Below are 20,719 nucleotides of genomic sequence, written 5' to 3' on the forward strand. Positions count from 1 at the left end.
TCACACAATTACCTTTAACTGGCCCTACTAGTGTCAGTCATACTTAATATACCAGTTGAAGAATTAAACTTGAATTTTCTCCATAAAATCCTTAGATCAATTAATTAAATTCTACAGTCTGGAATGAAACATATATGAAATTATCCAATGTGCAACAAACGTCTGCTAGTGTAGAAAATGGTTAACATCTCTAAGGCTGCTTCTGTGATAAAATAATTGTTACACTCTGAAATCTGTTTTAAGAAATTACGTATATCGAACACCTTAGTGAACAAGAGGTGATAATGTGATATGTTGATGACAATTGCATCCAAAAATGCGGTTAACACTTATTTGCACTTATTACATATGGTTTAACACATTAAAACAATAAGGTGAGACAATAATTAAGTGTAAAAACTGAACTCAGATTCCTGAATACAGCACATTTATTTATGTAAAACAGAATAAATGAAATCTCATAAATACCAGTGTTTTATACTACAATTCTCAAGGTGTATTGATTTGTTGTTCTTTACTGGTCTCAGGTATAACATATGGAACAATATTCAATGATGTGTAGTCATGTCTCCTTACCTTCCGGTCCGGGGCACGTGGGGGGAGGCTGCAGGGAGACGCCGGGTGCCACCAGAATGTCAGGCGGACCCAGCACAGGTGCAGGGAGGTTACAGCCGAGCTGCCAGTTCTGCAGGCGGGCCGATCAGCGGGGGATGCCATTTTAGTTGCGTGCACATGCGCATTGAGGGAGAGTTGCGACGACCATTACCAGGCTCTGCAAGGGGACTACAATTCCCAGCAGCCACAGGGGCTGCATATCAGGTGATGCAGAGCCAATAGGGCAACTATAATCGGAGTCAGCAAGAGATACATTTGGCGCACTTAGAGGAGCATGTTAGTCGAAGCCTGGACAGCAAGGGGTATGGTAGTGTCTGGGTGCAGGTGGCCCCCAGACTAGGCCAGATATCCCCATAGCCCCCAGCTAGGCCCCGACTCACCTCAGCTTGTGGCTGCTGCAGGGAAGGCCCCAGATAGGGACGCTCCCCTCAGCAATTAGTGCACCAATGACTGACACACGTGGTTTGCACAGCCTGCAGTCTGGGATAGGACCACAAGCACTGTACCAGACAATTAAAAGGGACACACCAACGGGAGCTCCCTCAGAGGCGGACGCCTTCGTGGAAGGAGCAGCAAGATCGCGTCGTGGCATCATTCCGCGGTCCGACGTATCCACGGTACAGTTTGGCCAGAGACCAGGAAGGTATCGCGTCTATGTGCACAAACGGCCATACACAGTGGGTAGCACTACACCACACACACTCTAAGGGCGGGCCTGGTCTGTGGACACTAGCAGGATAAGTGCCCAGGCATCTCAGTACTTTGGCGGTTCCGCCGAGGTGTTGTTACTGTAGGGGCAGTGTGTTGTGTGGCTTATGTCAGTAAATACTATTGTTATAAACCCAGTGTGTGTATTTACTGCTGTATTGTCCTGGGAGGGGCTATTCTACTGTGTTAAAATCCTTCTCAGGTGGAAGCGTTGTGTGCTAGCGAACGTGATCACCCCAGGCTCCCTTCGGCGGAGGATCAGGCCTCTTGTAAGCCACTCAGGTATAGGTAGCACAGGTATTTTCCCTTATACACGGGGAAAGGGGGCTACGTTTTCATTCCATATCATGTTTGTCAAGCACTACTTGCTATAAAGCAGAAGGCAGGAAATTGGACATCCATGAACCAGAAATTCTAAAACTTTTAATATTTGAGGTCTCCACAGACATGTTTTACTGTAAAAGACTGATATTAGTTCAAAATTAAATGTTTCTTTTAAAATGTGTGATTCCTACTATCGCCGCCAACTGGAAAAAACTGGAGACACCCACTATAGGACAATGGGAATCGAGAATATGGGAGGTTATGAGGATGAAGGGAGTCATATATAACTACTGATACAGAGTTAAAATTTGAACTGCTCTGGCTACCATGTTCAGAGTTCACTGGTAACAGAATACTGTGAAAGGAAAGGAAAGAGGGATCATCTGCCAAAATGAGAACTAAAGAGACAAAATGGGTTTATTAAGCACGGGATTGATTTGTTTTTCATACTTTATATCAATCGAATATTTTTGTTTTTATTTTGTTGGCGTTTGTGTATATATATATATATATATATATATATATATATAAAATATAATTTTTATATTGTATTGTTTTGTAGTGTATTATATTGTGTTGTATGTTTGTTGTTATAAAAATACAATTAATAAATAAAGAATTTTAAAAAAAAATGTGCGATTCCGTCTCGGGTGTCCCCCTTAAACCTCTGGCTTTGAAGCAGGTGGTCTCCAGATCGGAGCCGCTTCAATTTCCAACTCCAGGAACCTGGTAGCTTCCTCCCCTGGGAAAACAATATGGGGGTTTAAATCCCCCGCAGAAAAGGAGCCAATAGGAAGTTGCAACATAATTTGTCACAGCTTTCTACACTAGCAGCACCTACAAAAAGGGTATGGTATCTCTGGAAGCAGATGGTCCATATCAATTCAAAACGAACAAAAATGACATCCTGGAATGCTTTTTTAATATGCATACTGTACTCTGCTCGTAGATTATTTCCCCAGGTTTAGCAGGTAGAGTTTTACACCACCTCAGACCAGGCAGATTTTTTTTTTTTTAGCAAAGAAAAAGGAAACCTGGACCAGTAATAGGTGGGATGTGACGCAGAATAAAAGTTATGCTATTTGCAGAAGTTTTTGGATGCATATCCTCCATTGCAGGCAGAATACTTAACAAAAGAAACAGACTGCATATGCCAATTCTCAGAATCCTTTATACCTAATGTATACAAATGATATTACACAGTCTGCTCCTGATGCACGTTTTCCCAGTCATCTCGTAAAAGATCAGCAGATATTTAATAAGTGAGCTAATGAATACTGGGAGTTTTGCTATGATGCGTTCATGGTGTCATGACTGAGCCACTAATTGAGCCAGCTGTGCTGAAGTAGGGATATCATGAAAACCTGGCCTCTTTGCAGCCCTCAAGAACTGGAGTTGTGCAGGCCTGGTATAGATTAAAGACAGTACAAGGTCATAAAATAAAGGGGCCATAGAAAAATAATGAGATGGTGAGAGAATGTAGGGGAGGACAGGATGGGAGATAGCAGGTTTTAAGAAACATACCGATAAGAGCACAGCTGGAGAGAGACGGTTGAAATTGGAGAAAGCCTATATTTGGGCAGGTCCGGATGTCCATGGATGAGGTATAAATGTGTTATCTGTACGAATTGAAATCAGAACGGCTGACAACTATGAAGTGATTTAAACAAAAATTGCAGCTCTCCACTCATAACGGAGAATGCCTGTAAAGACAGAGATTGATGCAGATTGCTTTTTATTGTCTCTGAATAAATTGGAACAAGTACCGATCTGTGGAATTATTGACTGATTCAAACAAGGGGAAGCGGAAAAGGGAAAAACTCTCGCATCAGCTTCTATAAATAAATATTACATGTAGATAACACGGTGCAATAGGGACAGATACACATGTGGCCAGGTCGACCTCTGGGCTCCCCTTGGCCGTGGGTTCCCCTTACCTCCCATGCTGCTGGTGGTGGAGGCGCGCATGTGCAGGGAGATGCCGGGTTCCGCCGCAGTGGCAGATGGACCCAGCCCGGTAGTAGGGACATGGCGGCTGGTCAGGATGGCGAGCGTGTCGCCTGAAGGTCCGCGGCGCACCCGACAGCGGGGGCTGTCCTGTTTGTGTGCACGCACATGCGCAGTGTGAGTTGTGCATGCGCAAACTGGCCTGAGCTTACGATGGCCATTACAGGATGCGCACATGCGCAGTAGCCAGCAAATAGCAGCGGCCATCTTAGAAAGTACTCCGCAGGTGAACTACAGCCCCCAGAAGGTCATAGGGCCGCAGGATCAGGTGGCACCCAGCAGCCAATCGCACAGCCGGATTCTCCTGCTCCCACAGTTGATACATTTGGCATGCTGAGGAGTACGTGAGACTGAGCTGGGACACTGAAGGGTAAGGGTGTAGGTGCAGGGTGTGTGGCTCCTGCACTAGGCCAGAGACCCCCTATTAGGCCCCCACTCCCTGTAAGCTTGTGGCTGCCACAGGGACAGGGACACTGCCCCATTACCTGACCAGTGTCAGGGACACAGCAGGACGCGGCGCAGCAGATGCGGCTGTGGTCTGGGACCAGACCACCATCGCATATAGAGACTATTATGGTGGGACACTCCAGCTGGATACCACCCCACGTGGAGGCGGACACCATCGCTGACGGTGAAGGTGTGGGACTGGATGGACCCGTCTTCAGTCGGCGCTACCGAGTTTTGGAGCACCCGGCAGGTATCATACCCTCTACAAGTGCACCAACTATAACACTTACTGTGGGCAGAGTGCTGTCACACACATTGGGTGGGTTGGCTCCTGTGGACACAGGGTGGTTAGGTGCCCAGGGCACCTCAGTACTTTAGGGTAAATCCCACCGGGGTGTGGACAAGGTGGTTGGGAGCACTGTGGGGTTACGGCTGTGTGGGGCCTAAGTTATACATGTTGTGGTATAATCAGTAAAACCTGTAATCTATACAAGTGTGTGCATTTCTTGTATTGGGTCCTGTGAAGGGGTTATCCAGCATTGTTCGGATCCCTCACAGGTGGAGGCGCTGTCAACAAACGAACCAGGTATACCCCAGGCTCCCTGCAGCGGAGGATCAGGCCTCCTGTGAGCCTACAGGTAACAGCGCACTACACGTAGTCACCCTAGACACGGGGGAAAGTGGGCTACATACAATTTAACAGAAAAAAGAAAGTGGTCCCTGTTGAATGCACTCCGTGCAATGATATGTGAACGGTTTTAAATTTAAAACCATTTTAATGGAACTTAAAGAAAAATAATTATAGATTGATATGGTGAATCTATGGCCAGTCTGTTAGACATACATGTATAAGAAATAGTAATATAAATACAGGGAGGCTGGCTGCAATATTCTGTTACTAGTGCATCCACCTGATATTTATCCTGCAGTAAACAGGTGGTAATTGAATTCTACTGCACCGACACACTTTATTCGAACAAATGCCCAGTATGTACCTGGCAGATACCTGGAATGCACCGCTCCTCACCTCTGACAAGCCCCGTTGCGTTTGCCTTCCCAGCCTGGGTTCATGCCTGGCTGACGGGCGGCTGATCTGTTAAATGATAATGATTAGGATTTAATAGGCTGCAATGCTTAGCGTGTCTACCAGATGGCATAAATTCATGAATTGTAATGTAGTATATATATATATACTGTGCAGTATTGCAGCCAGCGGGAATAAAATGCTTCAATCCCTGACTGAAAAATACCTCAATGCACTCGGGCAGAAAACAGTCACAAACCTCAATACACTCGGGTATACCCGAATTCGTGGGACTAGCCGAGCTCGAATAAAGTGTGTCGCCAGTGTATAGCACTAAAACTTATTTACCTAAACTCCAGATTCACTAATTGGATCTGAAGCACAAAGAAGCCCTTTTAAAGGCCAGGTGAAAGGCCAAATAGGGGTGCAGTCACACACATTGCATCTAACAAAACTAGTGAAAATGCGCACATACAGTTGAGAATTTAAAAAAAAAAACCTATGCATGATCACGATGATCAGGTGTGTTCCGCAGGGTTAAACTTTTGTATCTAGTGGGGATACTAGATTATGACAGTAAGTTGTAAAGTAATTATTAGCATAGCAATACTGTAGTTGGTTTGTTCTAAATAGAACTTTATGTGCACATTGGACTTTATAATGACGTCAGCAAGTCTCCTATTAATGTACACCCCTAGAGCTGCTGATATTATCCTGCTTGAAATCACTCACAAATGATATGGGTTGGAAAGAGAGCTAGTATCCTTATCTGGACACTGACTTCAATCCTAGTGAGTCACTATAACTCACAAATTTCAATCACTTGTATACTTGAACCACAACAGTTGATATTTCCATATATAATATACAGTATGGATTATGATCACTTGAAGTGATTAACTACAATTACAAGTGCTACTAAACCTACTGTACATTTTAGTTTACTAATTTGAAATGCGATGCACTAGGAAAGGCATAGACTTTAAGAGCTGTGCTGCTGCTCTTGGAACCTGTAGATGAGCCACAAGAGTGGTGTTCTATGGGAGGCAGTTGGCAGAGCAAAGGGACAGTTGGAATTTGAATGGAGAGATGGCATTTAAAAAAGGGAGTTAAGAACAGGACTCACACAGAGAAAGATGCATACATCGATATGGATGCGGGAAGTTGTAAATAAAAAGTTTTAAATGCCAAGTAGTGGTAAGTTTTCCTCCTGACTCTCCTTGTGAATTATGGTGAAGATGTCTGTTATCTGGTGATTTTTTATTATAGATTTTTGGAACCATGGAAGGGAGACCTTACACATGAATTTATATTTGATGGCTGAAATATAGGAGATTGATGGACAAAATATTTTCCATTATTATTTATACTGGATAACAATATTTACCAGCTTCTATGTATTCTTTTAACAAGTATTTAATACCAATACTGAAATGTTCTATATCTGGTGATGCAAAGAGCAATATTCTCAAGATAATCTTCCCTCCTAAGATAAAATATTAGTTTGCCAAGGTTTCCTTTGTCTACATAGCCAATAAAAAATTCAGTTTCTTCAATGTTGATCTAACTTCTGATTAAGAAAATAAATACTGTATTTAACAAATAAATATGAAGAATCTTTTTTTCTAGCTACTTTTACTTAAAAGCACTCCTATATTATATACTTTGCCTTCAAGGCTGCAATGGCTTACAAGACTTTTGTCGCAAGTTTGACAGGCAGTTCAAATACAGCTAAAAGAATAAAGTAAAGCAGGTTTTGTCTACAGCCGTAGGAAATGTCTAGTTTTGCTTTCTTGTTAGAAATGAAAGAGGGAACTTGGCCTAGTTTCACTTTTTGAAGACTTGACAAAAGTGCCTCAGAAATTCCTGCATTAGAAAAAAACTTAAAATTTTCATTTTAAAAATAGAAAATCCAAAATCTAAGCAGCAATAAATATTAATACCTTAGGAAAAAAATATTTAGGAATCTTTTCCCCAAGAATTCTCCAATTACTGAATGTTAGGCATGCAAATCTAAATGTTTGCCAAAACTGCTTCACATGCAATATAATGTAAATACAAATAACAAGTAAAGGACAAAATAAATCTAAATGTGCTACAAGTAGGACACCAAAACCATTGTTCCAATACAGATTACATCCATAAATTGTCTTAAGGAGGTGATTGGTGCTACTTCAAGGAATACTTTCCAATCTTCTTGTAACTGGTACAGTAGGGTGAACACTAAAAAGCAGAAGAGCACATAAAACAGCTCTATTTGTGTAATAACATTTACAGATGTAGCAGGCATTATTGCATGGGCCAGCAGGTACAATGATGCGTCATCCCCACCCCTTCTTCACACGTGGCTGATGTAGACACAATGGTGTCTGCTAGCGCAGTGTCACCCCCCCCCCGCTGAAATGCGACAGTGGGAGCATCAACACCTTCTACGCTGTACATCTATATTTAAACAAATAATAAAAACTAAAAATCAATTAATGCACTTGCAGAAATATTCCCACGGAGAGATAGGCTGCACTAGTTATGTATAGGAATGTAAACCCTATAACAACACGTGCAGCCAATCAGGAAGAGAGGCATCATGCTGTAACAGATTCACCTAAGGCCTCGGCCATGCTTTTTGCTGGCGTGCGGAGGCGCGCTGAGGCTGAGGGAAAACGGGTGCTTTCCCTGGCCTTAGACAGCGCGCCATCCGGGTGCGTGTCGGGGGCGTGTCGGCGGGCGGGCCAGTGACGTCACGGAGCTGGTTCGCCCTCATTGGGCGAACCGCTCACGTGACCGGCCCTGCGCTCCGGCAAGCGCTTGAATTAAAAATTTCCCTAAGACCTACGCTTCCGTGTGCTTGCGGAAGCATAGACGAGCCCCTACTAAAGCAGCTCTCATTGCGGCTGTAGGGGCTCACTGGTAAGTACCAGCGCGCCTCAGCACGGGTCAGCACGTAAGCGCTGACCATGCCCGAGGCCTCAGATTCATCATGCTGAAGAGATTCGTAACATCGTAACATCGTAACCAAAATTCAGCTAAACTTCAAGAGTTCGTAAGAACTAAGGTTCCAAGATCGAGTACTAAGGGAACAGAACGAAAGAAGCAGCTCTGGCAGAGTAAACAGCAGTGGCAAGTTGCGCTGCTGACCGAGGACTGATTCACGCTCTGTTCACGAGCAACTCCCACTCCTGGGAAATTGCTCCTTGAGACTATGTTTTGCAACATTTCGTTTTGGGAACAAGAAATTTTGTTTTACCCCATTCCAGTAAATGTATTTTTGTTGTAATTGTAAAAAAAGCTGTGTTCATTCTGTAAAAAAAAAAAAATCACAATTTATTTTATCTCTTGCTTTGCTCAATCAAAGGATCCAGGTATTTGAGTTAAAAGTTCTGGTCTACCGTGACCCAAGCTTAAATACACCTCTGACATTAGCTCATCTCCACCCGGTTGGCAAAGTTTATCATGAAGGTAAATATAATGTACAGTACTACAGTATTAACTTTAATTATCAATGACACTACAGTAGTGTATGCCTGCCATACAGTATCAATGCTTGTACACATGCACACTAGAGCGTGACTTGATGCATGCGCACTACCAGAAATAGCATAATGTTTTTTTTCAGAAAAGAAACTTTGAAATCGAACGTCAAAAGATAAGGATGAATTTCGATGGAACTCTAATATCGCTTTTTTAAAACGTTGCCTTTTTTTCTTTTATACAGTGATCGATTCAATTACATTTCATAACCTGTGCTAAAATTTCACAACGAGATGCTTCTTGCTTGTATTTTATTTCCTGGTTAATGGAAAACTGTTATAAAATGTCCATTTCCTGGTTCAACACACATGCGCATTTTCAATCGGACTTAGAAATCCAACGGGGGAAGAAAAAGTTAGTGACAATTTAATTTTTTTCTTGAGGAGAGAATAATTGTGAGCTTTAAACAAAACCTTATATGATGCAATGTTTTCATAGTCAATCAATTTTTACATTGTTGAAATCACAACATTTTTATTTTAATCAATGATGTTTCATTTTGCAGTATATTTAGATTTTGCATGTGTAATTAATTTGGGTAAGAAACTCTGAAAATAAATATTATTAAAATTGAGAGGGGGGGGGGGGGAATTCTATTCAATACCTTCAACTTTTGCTAGGCTTAATCTGCTTTTCATACTGTTTATCGAAATATTACACACACAAACATGGTCTCTGGGAGTGATAACTTTTTATTACATTTTAAAACAGTTCCAACAGTTGTTTATTAATCTTTCATGATCATCTGTGCAGTACTCTAAGACAGACCAATTCAGTTGCATTTCACCACCACACCCACGGCAAAAGCATGGGACTAGCTATCAACATCTTCCCCAGGCCATGAGAACACAAAGACAACCGTTTCATGATTTGGCTGCTGATAGAGACATTTCCATTTCCTTGTTCCACACACAAGCACATTATGAATCAGACTTAGAAATTCAACGGGGAAAAAAAATTAAAGGAACATTTTTTCTTGAGAAAGAGATAATTGTGAGCTTTAAACAAAACCTTACTGTATATGATGCAATGTTTTCATATTCAATCAATTTTTACATTGCTAAAATCACAACATTTTTATTTTATCAATGGTGTTGCATTTTGCAGTATAATTAGACTTTGCATGTGTAATTAGCTTGGTTTAGAAAGCCCAAAAATAAATATTCATAACTTTTATTCTATATTTATTATTCAATACCTTCACATTTTGGTAGACACACACACACACACACACACACACACACACACACACACACACACACACACACACACACACACACACACACACACACACACACACACACACACACACACACACCACCTAATGTTCCCAGCACACAAACAAGGTCCAAAAAGGAGGGGAATATGCCAATAAGAAAATGTAATGACAAAAAACACAAATCCACATCAATGTGAGTCAAGACCAAAAAACATACCACATAAGGGAAGCGGGAGAAAAACAAGGAAAAGGGAGGGAGGGGTGGAATCAGATGGGGAAAAAATAAAAAGTACATGGGATGGGGGGCGGTAACGTTTTGGGGAACACAACCCCTTCTTCAGGCCCGTTCCCAAGAGACACCAAAATGTCCAATGGTACTTCCCTATCCCTGTACCAATCTCCCTACAAAAAAAAGTACTCAAATGACGAACAATGGAAGTACAAATATCCTCACTGGGGGTGCAGTCAAAAGCCAGTCCAGAGACTATCAGCAACTAGAGTCAATATCAGGGGTGACCCTATAGAGAAAAGAGACAGTAGAAGCATACAACTAGTGCTCTATAATATGGGTGACAATTTGCTCTTATGAAAATACTTTATACATGATTCCTGGAACAAGAGAAGAAAAAAATTATGAAAAAAACTGAACATTAGGGTACAGAATACACTACAGTTGTACACGTCTAATACAAATACTGTACAGTATATACTGTACAAAGTAAAGAGTGCAGACATAAAATGGTTAACATTCAATAACCTTTAATATACAGTAAGGCTAACATTTAAACTGGTAATTGACAGTACCATACTTACCTGTACCATACTTACCTTACAACCGTATCTAGTACCTTACTACATTTTATTTATTTATAAAATATTTTACCAGGAAGTAATACATTGAGAGTTACCTCTTGTTTTCAAGTATGTCCTGGGCACAGAGTAAAACAAATAATACATGGTTACAAGTACAGTTACATAAATGAACAAGGTATACATTATATACAAGACATTGCGTGCACAGTTAAAGAAAATATATATTATGAGCGTATGAAGCAGTTACAGACCAGATTAAAGTGTGAGACAGCCATAGATTTGAAAGAACTTAAGCTGGTGGTGGATATGAGAGTCTCTGGTAGGTTGTTCCAGTTTTGGGGTGCACGGAAGGAGAAGGAGGAACGTCCGGATACTTTGTTGAGCCTTGGGACCATGAATAGTCTTTTGGAGTCTGATCTCAGGTGATAGGTGCTGCATGTGGTAGGGGTGAGGAGCTTGTTCAGCTAGCTGGGTAGCTTGCCCAGAAAGTATTTGAGGGTGAGACAGGAAAGGTGAACTTGACTCTAGTGATGACCAGTCTAGTTCTTTGAGCATTTCGCAGTGATGTGTGTTGTAGTTGCACTGGAGAACAAAACGACAAATTGAATTGTAGAGGGTGTCAAGTTTGCTAAGGTGGGTTTGAGGAGCCGAGCCATATACTATGTCTCCATAGTCAATAATTGGCATTAGCATCTGCTGTGCAATACGCTTTCTGACCAGGAGACTTAGGGAGGATTTGTTCCTGTAAAGTACCCCTAGTTTGGCATAGGTCTTGGTTGTCAGGGTATCAATGTGCATCCCGAATGATAAGTGGGAGTCAAACCATAAGCCCAGGTATTTAAAACTAGTGACAGGTGTTAGGGTGGTGTTAGCGTTGGTTCTAATCAGGAGCTCAGTCACTGGAAGCTTTACAAATTTAGTCTTGGTCCCAAATACCATTGTTACAGTCTTGTCAGTGTTTAAAAACAGTTTGTTTTGGGAAATCCAGTTTTCGAGTCTCAAAAAGTCAGACTGAAGTATGTGTTGAAGGTCAGAGAGGCAATGGCTGTGTGCATATAGGATTGTGTCATCTGCATACATGTGTATTGAGGCTTCCTTACAAGCTGTGGGAAGATCATTAATGAACACTGAGAAGAGTAGGGGCCCCAGAACAGAGTCTTGCGGGACACCACAGGTGATATCCAGGGGGTTGGAGTTAGAGCCTGAGATGGACACATGTTGGGATCTTCCTGATAGGTAGGACTGAAACCAGTTTAAAGCATGTTTCCCTATTCCAGAGCTCTGGAGTTTGTTAAGCAGGATAACATGATCAACTGTGTCAAAAGAATTTGCAAAATCTAGGAATACTGCACCAGTGAGTTGACCCCGTTCCATTCCACACTGGATTTCATTGCAAACTTTTAGCAGGGTAGTTACGGTGGAGTGTTTGGGACGAAACCCAGACTGGAATTGGCTAGGGAAATTTGTCTTGGTGTAGAAATCGCTTAATTGGGAGTGGACACATTTTTCCATGACTTTAGATAGAATTGGGAGAAGTGAGATTGGCCTGTAGTTTGAGACAGTGTTTTTGTCCCCACTTTTGAAGATTGGGACAACTCTGGCAGTTTTCCAGGTCTTAGGGATATGGCCTGCAGACAGGATAGAGTTGACTATGGACGCAATTGGTTTGGCAATGGCTGGGGCACCAAGTCGTAGGAACCTAGATTGTAGTAAGTCGGGTCCACATTGGCTGCTTAGTTTTAGTTTGAGGAGCGCTTGTGTAATCTCCTCTTCAGATACTGGGCTAAATTGAAAATTGTGGGCAGTGTTGGGAGGGGGTGGGACTGTAGGGATACTCCCAGGATGAGATTCATGTTTGGGGTTTGTGCTGCGTTTCGCTAATAAGTTAGTGGCACACCCCACAAAGTAATCATTGAATGCATTTGCAATGTCAGTGGGGTTTGTCAGAGTAATATCCCCCTTAGTGATATTACTTGGTTGTTGATGGTAAGGAGGCTGGAATATATTGTTGATAACCTTCCAGAAGTTAGCTGGGTTTGATGTATTTTGGTGGAGATTGTCAGAGTAATATTGTGCTTTTGCATGCCTTGTTTGCCTTGTGCACATGTTCCGCATGCATCTGTAGTGATTGAGATCCTTGGTAGTGCCAGTTACTTTGTAGCTTTTCCACAAGGCATCCCTGAACTGGTAGAGTGCTATAAGGTCAGGTGTAACCCATGGAAGGTGGGCCCCCCGTACCCTTATTTTGCGTAGTGGAGCATGGGTATCGCAGAGTTTTAAGAACTCGGATTGGAAATAGTCGAGAGCAGAATCGGGGTCGGGAATTAAATCGATTCTGTGCCATGGGCAGTTGGTAAGGTCATCCAGAAACTGTTGTGGGTTAAAGTTTTTAAATGTTCTAGTGAAAAGAACTTTAGGGCTTGAATGGGGCGGTTTAATTTTCCTTACACAGTACACTATTGCATGGTCACTGAAAATATCAGGAAGGATGCCAGAGGATTGTATTCTGCTGGGGTTTGAGGAGAGAATCCAGTCTAGCAAGGAATGGTTATGCGATTTCAGGTTTATCCGTGTGGGTTGGGAAATGAGTTGTGATAGGTTAAGTGACTTGAGTTGTATCTGGATTTTGTGGTTTTTAGGGTCAAGCCAATTGAAGTTGAAATCCCCAAGAACTAGCAGCTCACTCTTCTCATTCAGAGAGGAATTGGAGCCAAGAAATTGGGTGATATCAGTCAAGGATTGTAGAGGGGCTTGAGGGGGGCGGTAGATGCCAGCAAGCAAGATGGGCTTAGAAAAGGGGAGGCAGATTTTGCCAACTAGAGTTTCAAAAGAGGGTGGACTTTGTGGGTAATTTAACAGTGTAAATTGTAAGGTGTCTGCAATATAAAATAACACCCCTCCTCCTCTCTTTGACCCATCTCTCCTAAAAATGGAGTATCCCTGAATGGCGATATTTGCATCAGGGGTTTTAGGGGATAGCCATGTTTCTGTAAGAACGATGGCTTTGGGTTTATGCATAAGGCACCATGCCCTTAGTTCATCCAGTTTGGGCAGCAGGCTCCGGATGTTTATATGGGCGACAGATAGACCTTTTTGGAATTTCAAGGTGGAATTCTCAGGGGCATGGGACAGAGCTGAAATGGGAGGACCTGGGTTAGTTTCAATATCACCTGCTAAAGAGAGTAATAGTATGAGTAGAAATTTGGGTAGTTGTTTGCAAGTTGTAAATTTGTGGTGTTTTCCATTAGAGTGAGCAGTGGTTGGTGCGCTGGTTTTTAGAGTTCTCCACCAACATTCAGTAGATAGTGCAAGGCTTTTGAGTAGTCCAGGGTGTATGGTGATGTTGGGTGTGGGCCAGGATGGAGAAGTTTGTAGTGGATAGAGGGAGTAACATCTCCATGAGGCCAGGAGAAAGAAAAAAGTTAAAATACATAGCAGGTTCATGATGCCAGAGGTAGGCAGTGCTGCAAGGAGCTGTTGTGAGCAGAGTGAGTGTGAGCAGACTAACAGCAGGTGTGTGCCTGTTCCTTGTCAAATGTTTAGCTGTATTGCAATGCTAGAGTCAGTTCGGGGTTTCAGTGTATTGTGCAGTCAGTTTTGGGAGAGACTGCAGAAAATAAGTTGTAAAGGGGTGGGGGGTTGAAATAGGCAGGTTAGCAAGCATGGGATCATAGTGTGATGCCGGTGGCATTCCCATTACATTCTAAAAGAACAGGCAAAACTCAGTCAATGTAGTTGTTGCATTTTTGTACAGAGTATGTCATTCCAAAAACTCTTTATTCCTTTTATTAATTCCTCCTTGTATGATGGTTTAGCAATCTTTCTTATATGATCCTTCGGCGAATGTCACACAAGTTCTATGGGGTTCAAATCTGGTGATCTGGAATAGGAGGGGGAAAAATGGCAAATTAGTTGAACAGTTTAAAAACAGTTTAAAACAATAAGAAACAGTTACTGTACACTGGAGCACTTACTTCAGTGGCGTCTTAACCCAGTTGATCCCGATCGTAAGAATATAGGTAATAGAGGTAAAAGAGGTGGTAGGTTTAGGGTCATTGTCCTGGAAGAACCGGCGACCACCAGATGGGAAATCATGCCTAATGTATTTAACAATACGGGTGACAATTTGCTCTTGGAAAAATACTTTATCCCTGATTCCTGGAACAAGAGAAGAAAAAAAAATATGAAAAAAAACCTAACATTAGGGTACAGAATACACTACATAAGGCTACAGCATGCAACTTTGTGCATTATTTTACCCTCAAATATGATTATGCATCCTGGTCCATGTCTAGAGATTGCACCCCACACATGTATCTTCAGTGGGTGCTTGGGCTGAGGATTCAGAGATAGGCATCCTTTTTTGCGGAATGCAAAAGTGGCAAACTTCTCAAGAGCTACAATTGTCTCATCAGAAAAGATGATATCCTGAAAAGTCTCGCCACTTTCGATCCATGCCCATGCTTAGTCCACTCTTTTTATCCCTTATTATAGGATCAGTTCTGTAATGACAAGGAAGAATATTACAGGTTCTGTACAGTCAAACCACACTGTTACCTAAAGTACAGTAGTGTACTGTACAACACTTTACCTGTACTGTTCTAACTACGGCACAGTAATTACAGTACAGTATCAACCCTGAGAAAAAGTGGCTCAGTGAGTAAAGACACTGACTGGCACTGACTTTGAAGCAGGGGAGCCTGGTTCAATTCCCGGTGTCGGCTCCTTGTGACCTTGGGCAAGTCACTATCTCCCTGTGCCTTAGTCACCAAAAAAAAAAAAACATAGATTGTAAGCTCCACGAGCAGGGACCTGTGCCTGCAAAATGTCTCTGTAAAGCGCTACGTAAAACTAGGAGCGCTATACAAGAACATGGAAAAAAAAAAAAAAAAAAACCCTGTTCTGACACTGCATACTATTGCAATATACTGTACTTTAAGACACTTTTTCCATATTTCCATCCCAATTGGCGTCTCGGCATCTCAGATGCTGTGATATTGTGACTGTTCTCTAGAACAGTCTTGACTATTGCCGCACAACGCTCATCATTAGCCTCGCTGATTTCGTCCAGCAGACTCTTTGCCGTCCTACAGTTTAAAAGAAAAGAGGACAATTTGTTAGGCACAAAAATAATTCAAAACAAATACATGACATTTAAAATTATACTTCTAAAAGTAGTACAATATTTTTTGTCTCTAAAAGAATTGCAAAGAAAACAGGTAAACAAAAAAATGCATTTTGATATGCAAGAAGCTTATACAAGTAATACAGTAATTGCAGAATGAAAACAAAAATACTTACTCTGTTGTGACTGGGGGACTCCGCTTTACAATTTTACTCTGACCATGGGCATGATAGCGGACAGTGCTGTGTGCTAAGTTGAGGCCTGAATTAATTAACTAGCGTTTGATCTGTAAAATTCCGTTTCCTCTCTTGTACATATCCAATATTCTCATGCTGAGATCCTTTGAAATAACTTTCCTCGGCATCGCTGCTTTAGAAATCAATCAAGCACAGAGGAATGTATATTCGATGTATATTCAATGTGCATTGAATCAACATAAGTGATGGTGTATTTATACAGTAATGTAATAAAACTCACTTGACAGGTTAAGTATACACCTACTTTTAACAGCTGCAGCTCGTGTCCATGCCCGCCCAAAAATTAAATTAGGGACCCAGTGCATAAAGGTGACACAAATTGCATAGCCTCCCACACACTGATCACTATCTGAACGAGCTCTTGTACAGATACTGTATTGTGCATTCTTCCATCTGCTTCCAATGAATCAACCCCGTTTCTACGGTTGCAGGAACCTGCTTTATTCTGCTGTGTCGACCATGAGAAAGCGAAAGCCGGAAGCTGTTTCCAAGCAAAAGGTACCCAAAGAAAAGGTGCCAAAGACTCACAAAGCAAAAAACCCTAGCCCTTTGTATATGGAGACGAAAATGGGCAAAATCATGGAGGATCAACTTGTTTGGACGAGCCTCGGAAGTGCCCCTGCACCCACCGAAGACGAATTGGACGTCCCAGACTTCTCACTGCCATCACCCACCACCACCGATTCCCAAACATCCGCACGCTCTGACCCTTAGTCCAGCGATGCTCATCCAGAAGTCCCCTGCTCCCCTCCTTCAGCTCCCAGCCAAGCCGATGTTCGTCCCAAAGTCCCCTGCTCACCTCCTCCAGCACCCAACTACGCCGATGTTCGTCCCGAAGTCCCCTGCGCACCTCCTACAGCACCCAGCCACGCCGATGTTCGTCCCGAAGTCTCCTGCTCACCTCTTCCAGCACCCAGCCACGCCGATGTTCGTCCGGATGACACAGCACTCCTTCCACCAGATCCAGCTGTCGTTCACATGATGGATGTTTTTAGTGGTATCGAAATCACTGACAACTCAACAGAGCAATATAGGGACAGAATGGAGGCCAAGATGGATCTTCGTTTGGAGTGCACGGAGAAAATGGATAAGTGCATGGGTGTTTGTCTGGATAAGATTGAGAGGAACATTGCGGGGCTCTATTCTTTGCTTGGAAACCCTGCCCCTGTATGTCCGATGCTGGAGCAGGAGGGTGACCTGGTGGCGCCTTATTCTCCATTGAGGAGCCGCATACCCCCATGCTCTCTCTCAATTTGACCTTCACGCTTCCAACACCATGCACACCACAGGGACCTCCACGCTAACCCCCTCCGTCTCCAGGATACACATATACCTTCTGTTGGAGATGACAACCCCGGTAAGGCCACGACAGGAGGAAAGCATCCTCCCAGACCATCTACCCCTGCTCGCTGCCAGAAGCACACCCGCTCCAGCACCCAGGAATATACTGGTCCCAGACATCATGCTGAGATACCTGACCCAGAGCGTCCAGGACAAATGCAAGATCAGATGTGGTAGTCAACCTCAGAAATATCCCCAGTTCATCTTTAAACACCACGTCAGTTTTGAGATGTACTGCGAGTGGACCAAAAATGTAAATTATGAAGGCAATAAATACAAGATGGGTCTTCCTGCAAATTTAAGGAGAACAATCATGGAAGAAGTGAAGCGCTATTTTAATGTTACCAGTCTTCGTGTGAGAACCGTGAGACAGCATCAATGGCCTTTTGAGGCATACAAGGGCTCTTACCTGGAAGTCCATCAACTAGTTTGATGACTACTAGTTATACATTTATTTAAAAATATAGATGCGCCACCAATGATTTTAATCTAAAAAAAAAAAAAAAGACCATTGACTGTTTTCAATTGTTTCATGGCGTAATGCTTATTTTCTATTTTGCATGTCTGGAGCTGGGCACAGACAACGTACAGGAAATCTCCCCCCCCCCCACCCCCCCACTTGGAGCAGGAAATGCTCCCAGCAATACTGACTGGTAAGACACAGTGCTCCAATCCATGCATGCCCAGTCCCTTCCCCACAAAACCTAATGTAAACCTCGAGTCCTAATGCAAAGTGCTATACCCCATGCCATGCATGCTTTGTCTCCTCCAACACCCCAAAAAGCAGAAGATACAGAACTGTATAATAATGGACTGTACTGGCGTCATGGTATAATATTTTTTTTCTATTTCTGTTTTGCATGTCTGGAGCTGGGCAAAGAGAACGTGGACATTGGATTACAGAAAAGGTATTACAAAATAAACATACAGTTACAATATAAGGCAGAACAGCTTCTTAAAATAAAATGAGAAACAGAAAAGAAAATCTATACTTTACCAAAGGACATAGATTTTCCCCAGAGAGGTCGCTGGTAAGAAACATTGAAATATCCCGTATCTGGTCTCAAATACCCCTCTGTGGACATCTCTCCCCCCCACAACACTTACTCAGCCTTAAATACAATTCTATCCCATTGAACACAGCCTAAACCCCGCCCCTGTCATAAAAGAGTGGTGAGATTGACAGTCTTACCCCAGAGTAAAACTCCTCCTCCAAAGGACGTTTAAAAACTCCTTTTCCATATCTAAATGTTCACCTAACTTCAGTTATACTTCCTGACACGTGAGACATAATACATTCCGGCACGCATGGCAGTCCCAATGAGACTAAACATAACAGTGTAATCCTAAAATTAAGTGAAATATTAATATATGTCTCAGTACCTGCTAGACCTCACGTGTCTGTAATCATTATGTGCGACTCGGTTCCACGGATACTCACATGCAATTTTTATCATGTTCAGCAGAGGACGTCTCATGATATTCTCATATTTAATAAGGTCACTCCATTTGATACCTTCTATAGCCACGCTCCTGGTCTTCCACACCCCCCTTGTCAAAAAATACTTTGAAGCTCGGCCTCCTGGGTACAGAACTTGTCACAGGTGCTTTATTTCACACCCAATCCTCCAGACATTGCCCTTAGCTGTCTCTACCAGCAATATACACTAGGCCTGCAAATAGGTGTTAACATACCACAAACCCACTCATTGTACTTTTCACACCTAACTTCAATCAAGCCCCTTTTAAGCCCCCGATTTCTGAAAAGACACCACACATTTTACTCCAACTGTAGCTCATTAACCCCTTAAGCACCAGAGGAATTAAAAATACCCAATCTCTCATGACATTTTCATGACATATGCCAAGTCCCTTCACCCCCAACAACCTAATGCTTATTGTTAGCATGCATCATTTTGTTGGATACAATTTGATTAGGGCTCCTTTTAGCCGAGGATACACAAACAGTTATCCCAATAGAATGTAACATTGTTGTGGCAATATTAACTTGAAAGTTTAACACTTCGTTTACTGTAGCAGCATTAATACACACAGGTTGAATAAGTACTGTACGAGTAGCCAATTAAAATTAATCAGTGACTCTTGGCGTAGAACATGCTGAAAACTTGATAGAAGATGTACATTAGGCATACTGTATGTTAACCATAATGTACAGTGCAATTGATAATATAGAATATTGTCTCTTTCTTTACAGACCCAGATGTCCAAGAAGCACCAGCCATTGTGAAGTAGAAAAAGACAAGATTGTAAATTTTGAAGAGGCAATGTATTTTTGTATTATTATTTTTTCCTTTATTATCCTGTACAAATAAAAATGTTAATTCTTTAAATATACTTTTAAGTGTGTTCATGTTTTTATTGTCTAGACACTCACAGTAGTACTATACCTAAAGTTCTAAAGGCATTTAAATATATAAAAATGTGTCATTGATATACTGTATAGAATACAGTATGTATAAAATTCTATTTAAATCTAGAAAATAAGTGGTTTTTACAATTTAGATACACAAACAGCAGTACTTTAATGCAGTACTGTACAGTCGCAGTACTGTACAGTCTCAGTACTGTACTACTGTCTAGCAGATATCTAGCGACTCCGTGAGGAAATGCACTATCTTACTGTACAGTAATTTAATTAGGAACATAATGACACATGCGCAGCAATGTGAAGACACGCATATGCGTTTCAACAAGGTTCCCAATTGCCATACACGCATGCGCAGAAATGTGGTGATAATCATCTACAGATTGGTACAATTTGAGGATTTGTGTATGGCTAAGGAGCCTCAAAAAGGACTTCTTATGCATGTACAGTTTGTCGACGGTATTGCAGAAAACGCTAAAACAAAATTTTCTGCATTCAATCAAAACACTATTTAACTCGCGTCTTAACGCGAGAAAATTTCAAGAAATCACGCACTATGAATGGGTATTCAAAGGAATACAACCTCCAAAATGCCAACATGAAAACTGAATTTGAATATCTAAAAATATATATATATATATATATATATATATATATAGCAACTGTAAATATTACTGTATGTTCATTTGCATGTCTTAGACAGGTCTGCAACCCTGTCTTTCCCCATTGTCACCCAGCATACAGCGCTTCCACTGCAGCAAGGGATTCTGGGAAATGACATGCAAATGAGCACTCAGTGCTTCCTTTTGTCTCAAGCTCGTATTACACAAGCCAATCCTCAAGCCAATGCATGCTGTTTTAAACACAGCTTTTAAACAGAGGCTGGGATGAGATGCAAAGCCATTAGACCTACTCACATACATGT

The 20,719-nt window shown here is 42.0% G+C and overlaps 2 protein-coding genes across 3 annotated transcripts in view; both read right to left on the reverse strand.

Moving 5' to 3' along the window:
* The window catches only part of KIF16B (kinesin family member 16B), a 318,925-nt gene that overhangs the window by 38,645 nt on the left and 259,561 nt on the right, over positions 1-20,719 (reverse strand). The gene's annotated exons all lie outside the window — the stretch shown is intronic.
* LOC142491851 (uncharacterized) lies at positions 7,221-17,983 on the reverse strand. The gene is made up of 5 exons (XM_075594668.1): positions 14,945-17,983; positions 14,660-14,843; positions 12,924-14,565; positions 10,475-10,481; positions 7,221-7,348 (listed from the first exon to the last, which is right to left on the reverse strand). Exons 3-5 carry the CDS (start codon positions 14,127-14,129, stop codon positions 7,221-7,223), a joined length of 1,341 nt encoding a protein of 446 aa, XP_075450783.1. The 5' UTR covers positions 14,130-14,565; positions 14,660-14,843; positions 14,945-17,983.

Source organism: Ascaphus truei, chromosome 4, assembly GCF_040206685.1.
Source record: "Ascaphus truei isolate aAscTru1 chromosome 4, aAscTru1.hap1, whole genome shotgun sequence".
NCBI classification, from domain to species: domain Eukaryota; kingdom Metazoa; phylum Chordata; class Amphibia; order Anura; family Ascaphidae; genus Ascaphus; species Ascaphus truei.

Excerpts from the sequence above, each read along its gene's own strand:
- LOC142491851 (XM_075594668.1), bottom strand. The coding sequence starts at position 14,129 with ATGAACCTGCTATGTATTTTAACTTTTTTCTTTCTCCTGGCCTCATGG.